General features: G+C 30.0%; 1 protein-coding gene across 1 annotated transcript; it reads left to right on the top strand.

Annotated features, from left to right (window-relative positions):
• The first annotated feature begins 4,821 nt into the window (after positions 1-4,821).
• On the top strand, positions 4,822-6,469 carry LOC113858647 (U-box domain-containing protein 26-like). The gene has a single exon (XM_027491366.1). It carries the CDS (start codon positions 4,948-4,950, stop codon positions 6,193-6,195), a length of 1,248 nt encoding a protein of 415 aa, XP_027347167.1. The 5' UTR covers positions 4,822-4,947; the 3' UTR covers positions 6,196-6,469.
• The last annotated feature ends 11,129 nt before the right edge of the window (positions 6,470-17,598 follow it).

Genomic DNA, 17,598 nt, shown 5'->3' with positions numbered 1-17,598 from the left:
AAAAAAAAGGTTAAATACAATATACTAGGCAGTCAAAGAAAGAATGAAAAATAAATAAAAATAGCTGGAAACACGTGCAATGAAGGAAAACAGTGTGTTTTTGAAGGCTGTAGCGGCAAAACATTGCCGGGTTGACCGGAGACAATAGGGTCACACTATGGCATCCCTCCTGCTCGTGCTTCTGGGCCGCATTTGTCTCTCCCCCACGCGTGCGTCCAAATCCTCACCACCTTCTTCCACAAATATTCATTGTACTTACCTTCAACCTAACTCTATACACAGTTGTATATTTATATTTAATGATTTTCTTTTTTTATATATCCATATCCTTTTACTGTATTCTAAATTATATTATATAGTCAAGGTAAGAAATCTTCCTTTATACTACTTCTAAAAATATATACATTTTAATGTCGGTTTAAAAATAGTATAAAGTAATATTAAATCATTATTATTATTTTTTATCAATATCCTTTGCTCACTGAAAAAATAAAATGAGTTTGTTAAATAATTTTTTAAAAATATTAATGAATTGATTCTGTATTTTTCTTCTCTTTGAGCAGGTAAACAAAGATAAAGTAATATTATATTAAATAATGAAATTTTATTCTAAAATTAATTTGTGTAAATTTAAAATAGAGTTATATGGAAGAACCTTGTTTCTCATAATGTCACTAATACTGCCTTAATTAATATCAGACGCATTGTTCACCCAACAACGCCACAGAGGACCCTTTGGTTCTATTTTCAATAAGTTGAAGGGGACATTAACGAGTCCAGAAGGAGACATATTTACAGCTTGTATTAAATTTTTTTTAATATATATATATATATCTGAACAATATTGTACAGACTAAAAAGTTACATAAGTTTTATACACTCTTAAAAGATAATACTAAAATTTATGATAATTTTTTTAATTTATACAAATGAGCATTTAATCAAAGTTTATATATAACATATTTTTATTACAAATTATAAATTTTCATGCAAATTATTGTATTGATAATTTTAATAAAAGTTAATTATTTATTAATAATTTATTATATATTGTACATGTTAAAAAATGGACTTTTTACAAAAATAAATATATTAATAATGTTTAATATTATTTTTAATAAAAATTTACTATTTATTAATTTTTTACTGTATATTCAAATTCACATCTTAAAAAAAATTCAAAATCTATTACTTTTGTTTCAAACTATTACAAGGATTGGAAATAGCTCTCTTTACAACGTGAGTAAACAAATATGCTAATCCTGTATTCCTGTTAGCCCCCTTTTCAAGCAAGTTTATTTTAGCTAGAAGTAAACTCATGTACAATAATTAAAAAAGTCCTGTGATTCACAATGCTAATGTAATATCTAAATTGAAAAATATTAAAAAAAAAAAATACTCCAAAGTCCAATTACTAATTTTGATTGTTGACACTTCATATCAAATGATTATTTAGTATTTTGAATAATGTGCACCCGTTTCCTGTGATTGACCTAATTATGAGAATAACTTAGAAGTAAATCTAAATGTTAAGTAATTAGAATCATAACTTCTAAATAAATTTATTAACATCATGTTTTTGAATAAGTTTAAATATTTAAATAATATAAATTTATTGAAAATAAAATAGTGATTACATTAAACATATAAAAATATAATAAATAAAAATTTAACATTATTAATTATTTAAATTTAATATATTTTTTTTTAAATTTTAATGATGGAACCTAGTTCAACAGTTTCATTTGAAATTTCAGTGGGTGAGTATCAAATTTAATTTTTACATTTGATTTGTTTGCTGACGTTAGGCACTTTTTCTTCATTAATTTGTTGAGATGTCCAAAGACCATCAACATAAATTTCAATGGAAACACAGTATCATTCAGACCAAATTGAAAGTTTAGAAAGAAAAGACAAGTATTAAACTGTTTAAGATGTGATCCATCCATAATAGACATTAATTTCTGAGATCAATTTTGAAATATCAAAAAGTAATAAAATCAAAGCAACAATAGTATTTGTCAATCCAGTCGTAAAGGTAGTATGAAAATTTTGTACTATTTAAAAATATAATTAAATAACAATGAAGTTATTATTTGAAGCACGTAAAAGTTGAGGTAATTATATGAATATTATCAATTATGCATAACAATTGAGAAATGTTATAATTTATCGTGTAAATCTAAATTTTAATTAGCTTTGATAAGTATTCAAGAAAAAAAGTTTTTATAATAATTTTATTTGAGTTCATTAAAATTGACTTTAATAAAAAATAACTTTTATTAAAAAAGTAACTATATATTATAAAAAATAATACTTTGTAATTAAAGTCATATTTAACAAATCATAACTATATCTCTAACATTCTAAAACTAATTACACATTTCAATGTTTTATATATAATCAAGGAGACAAATTAATTATTAAAAATACTAGTCTTGACAATATGTGTTTTGAGTGAATTAATCATAATTTTTATTAAAATTATATACAAAAACACTTTGAAATATAAAAATAAATACATTGTTATTATTTTAATATAATCATAAGGTCATAAGACTACAGAGATCATATATTATGTTTCAAACTGTTTCTTTAATATAAATTTTAAATTTGAAATAAAATAATTTGTTTAATGATCTATTAATTAAGAGAAAATAGAAATCTAATTATAAAAGTGTATTATTTAAATAAGTAAAAAATCATCAGTTTTATTCAAATACACCGAAATTGTTAATAAAATAAAATGGAATATCATATATTTTTTCAACACTAGATTTTGATTGGTTACCAAAATTAAGAATACTTTGTTTTTATTTTTGGCAAAAACTTTATTGAATTGGAGATCCTTGTCGAAAATGGAACAAAATTGTTCAAAAATTGGGCACTATTTATTTATATGTATATTTCTTTATCTCTTATGGTTGAAGGAAGCTGGTAAATCAAAGATGAAGGAATATCTGATGCAGGTGTCACTTATCGAAACACGTCAATTCAGTAGGGACCACTGGTTAAGGATGGGAAGCACCGGTTATTGTTATCCACATGAAAGTTGTTTTAGCCACAATAAAGAGGTGGATAGACAACCTGGACCCCCCCACTTTCCTTCCTAATCCCTTCTTCTTTGACCTTTGACTACCCACTATTACCCAACCATTCAAACCTAATCATATTCTCTAATTATTTCCACCCTGCCCCTTTCATTTTATCTATTATCCAACCCCCCCCCCCCCCAATTTTTTTAAGTCTCAAGTTAGTGCTCAAAATTACATCAGTAAGATATTTTATCTATATAATTTTCAAAATCCTCCGTTAATCTTAATAATTTTATAAAATTTACAATGCATGTATTTTTTAAATCAATAATTTATAAACAATTAAATTTCAAAAATAAAAATGTCCAATATATATCATATTAAATATCATATTGTAAAGGTTTGTTGAATATACTTTGTGATGACAATTTTTTAATATTTGATTGTCTAAAATGCTTATATACTTTGAGAGATCTAATTAATGTATGACTCCATTCATCTGTTTTAACCATATGTATGATTTAAATTCTTCGTAAAATATGTCTCACTTTTAAGCATTTATTTTTACATATATTTTTTTTTCACGATTGCTTTATTTTAATTCTTAACTCTATACGATAAAGAATCAAAATATTATTATGTTGTGATATATGTTAGTGAATCCTTTAATATGTTTCGATTTCATTTTAAATCTAAAAATTGCATTATATATATATATATATATATTTTTCTTACACTTTTAAAAATAATTTTCAATATAAAAAATACCAAAAATAATTCTTACCCTACCTAGTACTATCTTTCAAAATTTAGGGGTTGCTTTAGTTTCTTCATTTTATAATCTGAAGCATTTCCACTTCTTAAATTGACATTAAAATTGTAATCGAATTAGATGGGATCTTGAAGTAAAATTTCAATTTGTTTCACAGTTGATTTCTAAAGAAAAGTAAAATATACTTATTTTATAATTTTTATTCGTGAAATATGGTTTAAATTGATTTTTTTAAAAATAAAACTCTCTAAATATAAATGGTTATGTGCATAGGCTGTCCACTTCACACTGTTACTATTTGTATCATTATTTCACGAAAGGGTGGCTTCCATATCCTTCCAACTTGATTGTAAATTTTAGAAAAGGCTTTGCTACTTTTTCTTTATTCATTTGAAAAGCTTTGACATGATGATTAATTTGGCAATGAAAATAAGTGATGCTTTAGTGAAATCGGTTTGCATTGAAAGATCTAACGAGGCATCAAGTAATGATATTGATACATAGATGACAGAGAAGATACAATAGAACAGTGTAAAGGTTTCTCCTCAATAGCTAAAACAAGGGGGCTAGGGTCAAGGGCAGTAGGCTAGGAAAAGGAAGAAAAGAAGAGGGAACAAAAAGAGAGGGAGGGAAAGGGCATAAAGAAAAAGAAGAAAAAGACAGAGGGAATGAAAAGAAAGGAAAGAAGAGGGGGCGAAGTGCAAAGTGACAGGCAAAGAAATTAAAAAAGAAGGAAAAATAAAAGAGTTGATGTACACAGGAGTAAGATTTTAGGCAGGAAATGTGGGACCCAAGTGTGGCATATTTCCTTTGACCAAACCTTCCTATTGCTCAACCAGGGTTAGATTCCAAGTTAGATGGCACCACACGTGTGGGAAAGGTGGGGCAATAGACGAGTCAGATAAGGAGCAGCGGGTGGCAGGGAGTGAGGGTCAGTCCCTCTCTGTGCCTGTTGGGTATGTTCCTCTGTTTCATCTCATATAAGAGAAAGCAAAGTGTAACATAGCTAAAGAGAATTTGCAGAGCCTTCAGAATTAGCATTATTTATTTTCCTCATTAATATTAAAATTCATTACCTCATTTCTCGTACTCTTCTACTCTATCCCAAATTCCCAATCCTATCACACCATTCCCTCAACAATGCCTGGCAGTTTAGAACCGTTGGATTTGGGGGTTCAGATACCCTACCACTTCAGGTGCCCAATCTCGCTTGAGCTCATGAGAGATCCTGTGACGGTGTGCACCGGTCAAACATACGACCGAGGGAGCATCGAGTCATGGGTGAGCATAGGCAACACCACATGCCCAGTCACACGTGCCCCTCTCACCGACTTCACCCTAATCCCCAACCACACCTTACGCCGCCTCATCCAAGAGTGGTGCGTCGCCAACCGCGCTTTTGGCGTTGAGCGAATCCCCACTCCCAAACAGCCCGCAGACCCTGCCTTAGTTCGTTCTCTTCTCAACCAATCCTCTTCTGATTCTGCCCCCACTCACCTTCGCCTCTCCTCTCTCCGTCGACTCAGACAACTCGCTCGCGACTCCGATAAAAATCGCTCTCTCATTGCCTCTCACAACGTTCCTCAAATCCTCCTCCCAATCCTTTTTCGCAGCCACGCTTCCGACGAGTTGAACCACGAGTCACTCGCTTTACTCGTTCTCTTCCCACTCTCCGAGTCTGAGTGCGCCTCGCTCGCCTCCGACTCGGATAAGATTAACTACCTCTCCAGCTTGTTGTCTCATCCTTCACTTGACGTCCGAGTCAACTCGGCCGCTCTAATCGAGATCGTCGTCGCCGGGACTCACTCGCCGGATCTCCGAGCTCAGGTCAGCAATGTCGACGAAATTTACGAAGGCGTCGTCGACCTTCTCCGGAACCCGATCTCGATCCCTCGTGCGCTCAAGATCGGGATCAAGGCCTTGTTCGCGCTGTGTCTGGTGAAGCAGACGCGGCACAAGGCGGTGGAGGCCGGAGCGCCGGCGGTGCTTGTGGACCGGCTCGCGGATTTCGAGAAATGCGACGCGGAGAGAGCGCTGGCGACGGTGGAGCTTCTTTGTCGGATTCCCATGGGGTGCGCGACGTTCGCCGGCCACGCGCTGACGGTGCCAATGCTGGTGAAGATAATTCTGAAGATATCGGATCGCGCGACTGAGTACGCGGCCGGAGCGCTGCTGTCGCTGTGTTCGGAGTCGGAGCGGTGCCAGAGGGAGGCGGTGGCGGCGGGAGTGCTGACTCAGCTTCTGCTTCTGGTGCAGAGTGATTGCACGGAGAGAGCGAAGAGGAAGGCGCAGCTGTTGCTGAAGCTTCTTCGGGATTCGTGGCCGCAAGATTCCATCGGAAATTCTGACGATTTTGCATGCAGCCAGGTCGTTGTGGTGCCATTTTGACCATTTTGTTCTTTCTTTGTAATAATCTCCATAATTTGTAATTTTTGTTAGTGAAAAAAATTTGTTTAGATTTGAAGGAAACAAAACTGAACATAGATTTGTTAAGTTCGAGCTTAATTAGAATCTTTTGTTTAGATTGGTAAATACAACTGTAATTCTGTATTTAATTATTTTTGTTCTCTTTGCTTTGTATGTAAGAGTTATTGTTAAGAAGGAAAACAAAATGTTTCATCAGAAGTTGTAATTTTGTAAGATGGAAAATAGAGCTAACTTTTTCGTTTTCTATTTCCTTTTTCTCTCTTCTCTGGCCTTGTTCAAAGTGATATATATTGCGTTTATGAATCTAATTATGATAGAATTGGTTGGTGCTCGGGATTATCTGGGACTTTGCTCGCATGTGTGGGAACCCTGTGCTTATTGGGTAGAAAGAAAACATTCACTGCCAGTCGGTGTAGGACACGTTTCTGATTGCTCCATAGACGGAAGTGTTTTTGACCTCCGAGGAACATCATTTTTAATAATCATTATGTTGGGGACTCGTATCCATGGCTGCTACTGCTCACAAAAGTAGAATGATGTACCCTTTTTTAATCCTTTTCTGTACAACAATCCGAACGTTGTCCTGGACCATACTGATCACACAGCGACCCAAAATCAATTCTTTTTTTCTCATCTTAATCCAATGTACTAATGAAAAATGATTCACATGGGTTGAATTCGAATCTTTGAAAGTTAACGTCAAACTTACATGATATTTAATAATTGACAGAGTAAATGTACCATAAAATAATTGGCAGAACACGTGTTAAAAATATATGAAACCAGAGTTACTGTATTCCAATGAAAGGCTATGAGTATGGGCCATTACTAGTAGCTTGTAGCTGAATAGCGGTGCTAGTGTATATCTATGACTATGAAGTTTGAGCAAGAACAAAACAGAGAGAACAGGAGGGTTGCACGGGTTTGAAACGTCTTTGAATAAAAAGGAAAGAGAGGGCACATGTGAGGGAACATGGTGGGGTCCAGAGGGTCCTACAACAAGGACTGGGAAAATGGTTTATGTGGCTTACAAATTGAGGGGATGATGGTCACATGTTGGTGGGAATAAAACCATGGAATCACATGGGTCATGGGTGCATGGGTGCTTGCTTATTTGTTATTCTCTGCACCCCCTTTTCAATTTTTGTGATGGCTACCATTGCTACAACTGGTGCTCACACATCACATGCTCAAACCAACTTTGTTTCTGCTCCACAGTCGCTCACAGATGGGAATTTAATTTGTCTTCCAACCTCAGGATATGTAGCACTCGGGACCCATCATCTACTGTCACCCATTTTAGCTTTTTCTAATTATCTTTTATCCCCCCCTTTTGGGACACCAATCACTCAACTCTTCTCTACAAGGTGAAACACGTCACCTAAGGAATGAGGTGATGGGGAACCTTTCCAGCGAGTTTTTAACAACAAAAAGCATTCATTCCAAGTCAGAGATTGTATATTGTATGTAAAGATAGAAGGGTGAGATTTCATTCATGATTCATCTGTGCATTGCTGCTTTTGGTCTATCTCCAAGAAAAGAAGTCAAATTAATTATCACATTGTTCCTCCTCTTGATTGGAGGATGATATCATTGATGCTTGACAATGAGGCTGTTCTGTTCATTCGCGTGCACGATATGTTGTTTTCACTACCCCTATAGTACAGTTTAATGCTTTCTGCTGAGACCATATTCAAACACTACCGTAAAAGGGTCTTCGTCTTATAGTAAATAATGACGACTACCACCCCAGTACAGGTGTATGTGTATGTGCATGCCATGCATATTGGCTTCTTTTGCATTCAACTATCACATTCACACACTGTTTAAATAAATAAAGTGAATAAACAACCACACGTGCTCTTCTTCACTGCCTTTGTTCTCAAGTTCACATTGACAACAATTCGGTGATTCCAGAATAGTCCATATTCGGTGACTGTTGTTGTCAAGGACTAATGGGAAGGTCCCATTATCCATGATGGTGACTATAGTTCTGGATACTATTCTTCTATTTTCATCAAAATTACACTGATCTATGTTTGGTTTCATCCGTGATTATATGTCATAGAGTGAGTTTGCATCAAGTATGCAAAAGTTTATTTGTGAAATGAACTATTTGCATTCAAGTTACAAAGAAAGTATTATCTCTTCTTATGGTAATTAACTAAATGATTTAGTTGGTGAGGAAATTGTTCCACTGCTAAGCCTAAAATCCTTCCATCAATACAATTGGATGTTACTTAGTCAGGCAATGAGGAATCTATGTTTATCATTTATAGTCTTGATAGAGAAGGCCAATTTTAATTGGGTTGTATCCTTCGCTATAGGCCCATTTAAATCCTAATTGGGCTAAACATTTTAATAGAATCCAATGTTCAGCCATAGGAAACCGTTCACAAAAACACGTTAGGAAACCCAAATTAGTAATAATTTTCTTCATTTTTGGCAATTTCTTCATTATCCTCTCTTGTTCTTGCCTATAAGGTGCTTTTGCAGTTTGCAACAACAAGTATTAAATTTTCAACATTGGGATTTCCACATTTTTTAGAGAGTTGACACATAAATGCTGTTTGTTGGTAGGTATTAAAAAAAGTTATAAAAGAGTTTTAAAATAAGTTACTGAAATATTATTTGACATAGATTATTTTCAATTATTAAGAATATCTTAAATTAATTGTTTAAATTTATAAGATACATAATTAATTAAAATAAAAATTTAAATATAAAAAAAATTAAAGACTTAAAATAGGATAACCTTTGATAATAAATTGTTTGAGAAGAAACTAAGAAGTATGATTTTATCTTTTCACTTCTATATATTTATTTTTAGATTAATTTTATTTTTTTATAATTACTAATCACTTATACTAAATCTATTAACACCCAATGGTTATATAATATTAACAATCTTTTCTTTTAAATTATTATTCTCGATGTTCATGCAAGGTAAAAGGAAGAGAAAATATAAATAGTTTATAAGCTGTTAATTTAATAACGATTGAAAGAAAAGAACTAAATTTAGTCTATCTAATTCTTTGTTTCATTTTATCCTGCAAATCCATTAACTATATGTGGTACTATCACTTATAATATAATTAATTATGTTATATTTAAGAGTTATCAAATCCAAACATACAAATATAGTATAATAAGATAAACACATAATAATAAAAAAATGTGAAATTTTCATTAATTACAAAGATCTCATAAAGTCATGCAAATGATTAATCATAACCCTACTTAGTTAGATATAATATAATAGAAGACTAAAACAATAATAAACTCATCCATAATTATTCAAAAAGTAAATGCAAACTAGAATATTCTATAATGGAGAAAAAATGAATAAAACTTTTGATTCAAAGATGCGATCCCAAAGCTTTGGTAGTCATTAGCGACCGACCAAAATTAAGTTTAAAAGTGTCAAAAAGATGCTAAAGTCATTACTCTTGAAGTTCCTTAAATAGGGTTTGGAGTCTACAAGAGATTATGGTTGTTACTTCCAAAAGATATGCTTTATTTCTAATAAGGATATGACGTATCAAGAAAGATATGATTTGTCAATTTAAAATTCAAATTCTCTTTGCGTAAGTCTTTTAATGTCTCCAAGTTAGAAGCACTAGAAGAGGAGCACAATCATACACACCAATATGCACGACCGTGCATATGCTGAAAGCATGGCTGCGCTGACTACTGATGCATATTCGTGCTTGTTGCAGTGACATCCTATTTTCTCTCTAATTTGGACAAAAAATGCACCAAAAACTCAATTGTGACATTTTCATGTCAAATTACACAATAAATAAAGAAATCAATGTAAAATTCTAATAAAATAATGGTCACGCATGTAGATATAGATTTTAAAAAGATGCTAAAATATAGACTTGTCAAATGTCTATATGTACAATTTGGTTTTCATGCTTGGTAACATATTCTTAAACAAATTTGGATCTTCTCTCATTATAGTGAAAATTGGATTATCCAATCGAGATTCGCTTAAGCAAATTTTCAAGTATACAAGGTTCGAAAAAGGAAACAAGTAAGCATAAGTTGGTAATGCTAGAGAGAATGATGAAGGAAAAAGTAAGGAGAATGAAGAAGACTTTTCTTGATTGGTTGAAGGGGCTTAGGAGGAATAATGAAAACAATAAAAATAAACCTTCACATTATGCATATGAATATTAAATAAGTAAGAACCTTAAATTGGATAGATCTGAACTTAGAATGAGAGGTCCCATTTAGTTGGGAGCTGCCAAAACTAAAAAGGTTGGTCTTTTGCTATTGGTGCAAGGCAAAGGCAGCATGAGACCTAAAACTAAAACGATTTGAATTTTGCTACTGGTAAGAACTTCTGTGTCCCTCAATTCCATGAACATTGGATTTTCACTGGTGTTGAAGTACATGCAAATATCTACACATCTTTGTACTTGCAGTTGAAATACAAACATAATAATTAAAATCACAATTTTAAAATCATTTGATTGGATATTGCAAACAAAGAACAATTTGGGTAAAGCAGTCATAGATCCCTCTTTGTATGCTGGCAAATTCGCTTAAGCAAATTTTATTGACTTAAATAAATTTTACAAATTATTTTTTTGTTATTTGGTAATATTCACTTAAGTGAATTAATCTCGATTGAATGATCCAATTTTTACCATAATGAAAGAGGATCAAGATCCTCCTTAAACACTTGAACCAACCCCTACAATTAATAAAAGAAGAATTAGGCAATTTGATGCTTAAAAAGATAGAAAAAAAACATAATTATATATAATGTAGATACATAAAATATTTACCTTTTGTAGATAAATATAAACACGTCTTTTCTCACTCCTTACTCTACTATTTTTATAGAGTAGTTTTACGATTAACTTTTAGATTTAATTAGATGAGTAATATATATATATATATATATATATATATATATATATTTAGATGTAGAAAAACAAAAGATAAAGAATTAATTTTTTTATTTTTGAATAAATAAAATTATTATTAAAAGAAATAAGTAGATTATATAAAATATTTTTATAATGATAAAATTTATTTTAAAATTTTAATTTTTTTTGTTATACCTTTTTTCTTAATATTATTATTTTTAGATATTTTTATATTATTTTAAAATTTATTTAATACTCAAATAAACTAAAGAAAGGGACACTAGTGCACTCAGTTAGGGATAGAAAAGAAATCATGGTCTAAATAAATATGTAAAAATTGAATATAATTTTTAACTTTTTAGATGGATTGGGTCAAAATTTAGAATATACGATTTTTGAATTTGGATGCATATGGATAAAATTGGTTGCCTGCACATTGAAGTTTCAAATTATTTCAATTTTTAACTAACTAAAATATATCATATATTCAAGTGATTTGGCCTAACCCAACTCCTAAGGTACTAGCAGTGAAGTCCAACCTATTTTTTGCTCTTACACATTTACACTTACATAATTAATTACAACTCTAAAATTTTAGGATTTCACTTCCTCTCACTCTTTTATCTTTTCTGTCTTCCCTTTGCACTACTCTTCCTCTACTTCTATCATAGAGTTTCTCATTCTAAAAATACAATTAAGCTAATCTTATTAACAAATGCATACGATGAAATAATTATTATAGATTCTTAAAACTATGAATAATTTTATCATGCTTTTCTTTTTTCTTGGATTCTCAATGTTCAAAAGTCATACTAAATTTCAATTAATTTTATCATGATTTTATTTACTTGATTGCATAGAATTAACTTAGCTAGAAAAATTAAATACTTTATTGAGAATTAATTCTGATATAAGTTTAAGTGACTGCTTATTAATGAATATTTTATATGTATACAACAAATACAAGTCAAATAAGAAATAAATTTATTGTTATATTCTATTAGTATATTGTTTATCATCAAGCCTGGCCCATGTTACCTTCACAATGAGTATACTAAAGTTAACTAATTAGCAAGTGTACTAGGTAGTTATAGCAAGTAATAAAATTGAATTTAATTTTAAGTCTCAAGTATCATCCTCAAGGATTTTAATTATCAACTATCACTTCACAATTTGACAATTAGTTGAGCTATACAATTGATTTGGAAGGTTTGTAACATGTAAAGATAAGAAATAACAATAGTAGAAAGCTATAAAAGTGCTGTAAAACAGAGTTGCTAATTTGTGTTAAAATGCTATGAAAAGTAGTTGGGAATTACTTCACCAGATTTTCAATTACAATCTAATTATGTTCTGGACTCTTAAGAAATTTAATTGATTAATAATCAATTTCACTTGTTTAATCAAAGGACAATCTCTTGCCTCATTGATCCTAATATCTAACTAAATTAACCTAATTTCTTAGGTGTAATTCAATTAAACATTGCATTAAGCCTTAGAAATTATAGGATTACAAGGTTATGAATGCTTATCCCTAAGATATCATTAACCTTGACATATGATTCAGATCTAAGATACTAACTCAATTTTCATTAATGAAAATTTCTCTAAGTTCAACTTAATTGAATGATCAATCTAACAATTGCATTAAAACCAGAATCAAATGCTCAAATAAATTAAAATCTCGAGGTCTAGATCTACAATTAAATCACAATATCAAATCTAGATCTATAAATCCTTAACAAAAAAAGTTTAGAACAACATTACAAATAGAGAAGAAAAAGCAAGAGATGAAAAAGAAGAGAAGCAGAAGAACATTTTCAAAATATAATCTTCAACCTAATTCCTCAAGAATTGAAGCCTAAAAATCGCTCCCAATCTCTCTCTCTAACTCTCCTAAGAAGTTAAAACAAATGAAAATGAAAAAATGATAAAAAGATCCCAATTCTGAACTGTAACCACTTTTTATATTTTTCTTGCCACTTTCTATGTTGACACTCTAAACACTTGAAGTTGTAAAGTAGAAGGTCTTCTAGAAGTTTTCTAGGCTGAAGTGAGAACTTTAAACACCCAAAATGGTCACTTGATAGTGGTTTTGCCAAGTCTGATGTTGCGCATTAACACTTTAAACGCATAGAGTATTAACGCACAAGCGTTTTATCTGGATTGTGTTTGTGCTTTAACTCTTTGAGCACATAAAGTGTTAACGCGCAAGCCTTCTTGCAAGATTATAGCTGCGCGTTAACACTTTGAATGCATAAAGTGTTAACGCGCAAGCCCCTCATAGAATTTTGTCTTACGCGTTTTAACTTCAAACACATAGAGTTGTAACACGCAATATCTTTATGGAAATAAGCCTTGCGCGTGTTCACTTTAAACACATAAAATTGTAATGCACAAGCCTCTCTTGAATTTAGCTGCTGGAGTGTTCACTTTGAGCACTTGAAGTTGTAATGTGTAGGTTCCTCATGGGTTTTCTTCTCCAAAGTTTTAACTTTGAACACTTAAATTGTTCACTTTGAACTTCCACACTTCTGAGAACCTCCAAAGTTGTCACTTTGTGCGTCAAGAGTGATAACTTCGAGCATATATCAATTGATTTTTCACTTTTTAAGCCCAAATCTTTCACTTTCTTCATTTAGCTCTCAACTTTAAATTCTCCAGCTCAAGCTTCTGCACAAAATGAACCTTTTTAGCAGAATTATTCCAGAATTGAAATAAAATCTAAAATTCTAAACTATTTACACAACTTTGAATACAAATGCAATTTTTATGGTATTTTTAGTTTTATTGATTATTTAACTACTTATTTACTACTAAAAACTAAGCTAAAATATTAGTAAAATGTAGATTTATCAGTTCATATATTTTTATTAAGGCCAGGCTCGATTTCACTCACAAGTAGGTCCAATCCTGAAGTGTAATTTTTTGTCACTATTTATTTTAAAGAATCACAAAAAAATTATTTGTTTTAAATTTTTTTCTCACAAAATTTAAATGAGTTAAATTTTTTTAAATTTGATCACATTTATTTATTAAGAAAATTTTAAGAACCAATATTTATATTTTTAAAAATTAAAAGTCTGTCTCAATATTTAATGCAAATATTTAGATACAAATAAAATATTATGCAAATTGATTAATTAAAACATTTATTTATAACCCACTAAATAAGTGTCACCACATGACAACGATTGTGTAGTAAAAAAATAAAAAGAAGAATATAAAAGAGGATTGGAATCAATTTACGAAAAATTAATTAATTAAAATATATTATTATTTTAAACTGCACTAAAAAATGATTTAAGTAATTAGTGATACTTTCATTGAATTGATTGACATTAATTCATTTAAGTTACTTACAAGGTGTCAAAATGGGTCTATCTGCCTAACCCACCAAAATTGGCGAGTTGAACTGAATGCTATAATCCACCAGCTCGTCTAGCTCACCCTGTTTTAGCCTACTAAAATGTGAGCTAATGACGGGTCAAGGCGGACTAGTCCATTAGGCCTAAATTTTATTTTTAAAAATAATTAAATATTAATAAAATATTAATTTTATTAATTAAAAATATTTTTTATTATTTATTGTAATTTTTTTGTTAATTTTTAGTGGACTGGCCCATTAATCCAATGGTCCACTAACTTTTTTTTTTTTTTACTTTTTAATTTTTAGCAAGTTAGCCTATTAGCCTGCCAACTCACTCTTAATCAGGTCAAACTAAAAAATTTGGCCCATTTTTTAAATGGGGTAAGCTTGGGTTGGCCTGCTTTTAAATAGACTTTTGGCAGGGTGGGGCGGGATAACCTGTTTTGCCATCTCTAGTTACTTATTTATAGCTAGCAAGACTTGTATATATCCAAATTACAATGATAAAAGTAACGCTCTTATGAAGAAAGTTCTGCCAAGTAGCAAAGGTGTTAACTTTACTATAGTAGAAACATGGTCTATGATAAATTTTAGTGTCTTATTCTTTTTTGTGTTGTCTCGAGAAGAAGTGTATATTTTTTTGTAGCTGAAGGATTTTGGTACAACTCTCTGGCAATGGACATGACTTTTCTCTACTGAGGTTGACACCTTTGCTACTTGGCAGAACTTTCTTCATAGGTGCTAATGCCTTGTGTTTGTGGGAATCATGCGATGTTATTGTAATACAAAGTGCATTTGTCCACATCTTCATTGATTCTTGTCGTTTATTCTTTCTATCTTCTTGATATAAACATCATTTTGTCTTTTTCTCTACTAACTTCCTATGCTTAGTACATCACTTAGTTAGATTTTATGCTTTTCTATATGTGTAGTATTTTTTTTCTTTTTGTTTATTCATTTTCTCTTGGGTTGACTTTGACCTAAATATGCAAGATTTGTTTTTATTATATTATGACCTAAACATTAACTCATTCAATCATATTGTTCTTAATTATAAACACTAACTAAAAAAATAACATATATATATATATATATATATATATATATTGTTACAACCAAGGTTATCACAACACAACGCATCGTGCAGAAAAAAAAAGAATGTAAAAGACGATTGCAATCAATTTAAGAAAAAAAATATTACAGGTAATTGTCGTAAAAGTTTATCAAATAAAATATTAAAAGAACTTTATTAAGAAAAAAAATTTCAAAAATAGATTTGTATTTGAGATTTGTTTGCGTGCAAAGAAGATATTATCATTTTATGACGTTTCCTTAAATAAAATAATTACTTTCTAGTTAATTTTGTTAAATTATTTTAACTTTAAGAATATTTATTTTACTAAAAAAATAATTCATATATTTATTATTTTAAATTTTTATAATTTATAAAAAAAGTTAATTAACTAAACTCTCATTTTGTTCCTTGAGATAATAAACATAAGATATTTTAGTTCCTAAAATTTTAAAAATATTACATCAGTCCCTGACTTTCACATTTATTAAACATTTTAGTCTTTACATATAAACATAATTAATAGATAGTAACAAAATACTAATTTAGTAAAAATAATATTATTTCACATGTTAAATGAGTAAACGTAGTCAAATAGTCATTATTATAACTTTTTGCTATTCTCTAAGTGAAGAACTACAATTTTTTCTCAAATCCTAAGACTCATTCGCAACTCATAATTGTTAACGTTGAAAAATTTAAAATTGTTTGTATTGTTCTCACAAAAAGAGAAATCATATGGAGGATTTGATATTTTTTTTTCTAAGTTTTATTATGCTTATGAAAAGATCTATACGAGAATATGAATAAAGGTGTGAAAAAATGTCAAAACACCAAGCATAAAAAAAAAAAATACAATCAAAAGAGTAAAAAGATAAAAAGAACATTATTTGATGATTTTTTTTTTTTAGGGTTTAAGGTTTATCATTGTGCTTGAAAAAAAAAAAAGAGAATAAGAATGAGAATAATTACATAATAAAAGAATAAAATATCAAAACACAAAGCAAGAACAATTACATGATAAAAAAATAAAATGTTTTTTGTTAGGGTTTACTATTGAACTTAGAAAAAGAATCAAAAGAAAATAAGAATAAAAGTGAAAAAAATATCAAAATACAAAGCAAGAACAATAATTAAGAGAGTAAAAAGATAGACAAGACCTTACTTAACATGATTTTGTTATGTACTTTCGTTTGCTCTCTAACATTTGCTCTTTATTCTTCTTTTAATGTTAGCACATTGATAAACTGAACTTCTGTTATTCAGCTTATGACTTGGCAGAGGATGGTTGATTGTATGACCAAATTTCAAATATTTTGAGAATGTTAAGAGCTAAATCCTATTAATTTTTTGAAGACAAATTTCAAAGAATACTACTTTTTTTTATATTTTTATGGTAAGAAATGAGTAAAGAAGTGAATAAACTTTATTGGTGGTTAATATAAGACAATAAATATAAAGATAAAGTGGACATTGCACATAGTTTATATATAGTTGGTGGCAATCAAATTTTAGATTTTAACAGAAAGGTAATGGTTTTAGTTATATTCTAAATTTTCATATAAAAGTAAAGAGGTCACTAAACTTCTGAACTTTGATAGAAATGTGTCAATCAAATTTCAAATTTTTTTAGGAAAGTAAAATAGGACATTTAGGTTTTTGACTTTTTTGAAAAAAAAAGGTACCAATTAGATTATAAACTTTGACAAGAAATAAAATGTGTTAATTAGGTTTTGAATCTTTTTGACAAGCAAATGAAAATGTCAATTAGATTGTGAACATTTTGAAAAATTAAAAGTATTAATTAGATTATGGACTTTTGATCAAAAGTAGAGGGCTAATCAAGTTTTGAATTTTAGGAGAAAAGTAAAGGTGTCCAATTAGAATAGTTACTTAATAAAAAATATATATTTTTGTTGCGATTTATTATTGAGCTTAGAATAGAACCAAAAAATAATAAAAATGAGAATGCAATATACATGTACATGAGAAAGGATTTTCTTACACTAGTGTAAGTCTAAAAGCTCTTACACTTGATC

The sequence above is a fragment of the Abrus precatorius genome, unplaced genomic scaffold (assembly GCF_003935025.1).
Source record: "Abrus precatorius isolate BTA unplaced genomic scaffold, Abrus_2018 Scaffold2, whole genome shotgun sequence".
NCBI lineage: Eukaryota > Viridiplantae > Streptophyta > Magnoliopsida > Fabales > Fabaceae > Abrus > Abrus precatorius.
Note: the sequence above shows the minus strand (reverse complement) of the source record. Positions and strands in the feature narration are given on the sequence as shown.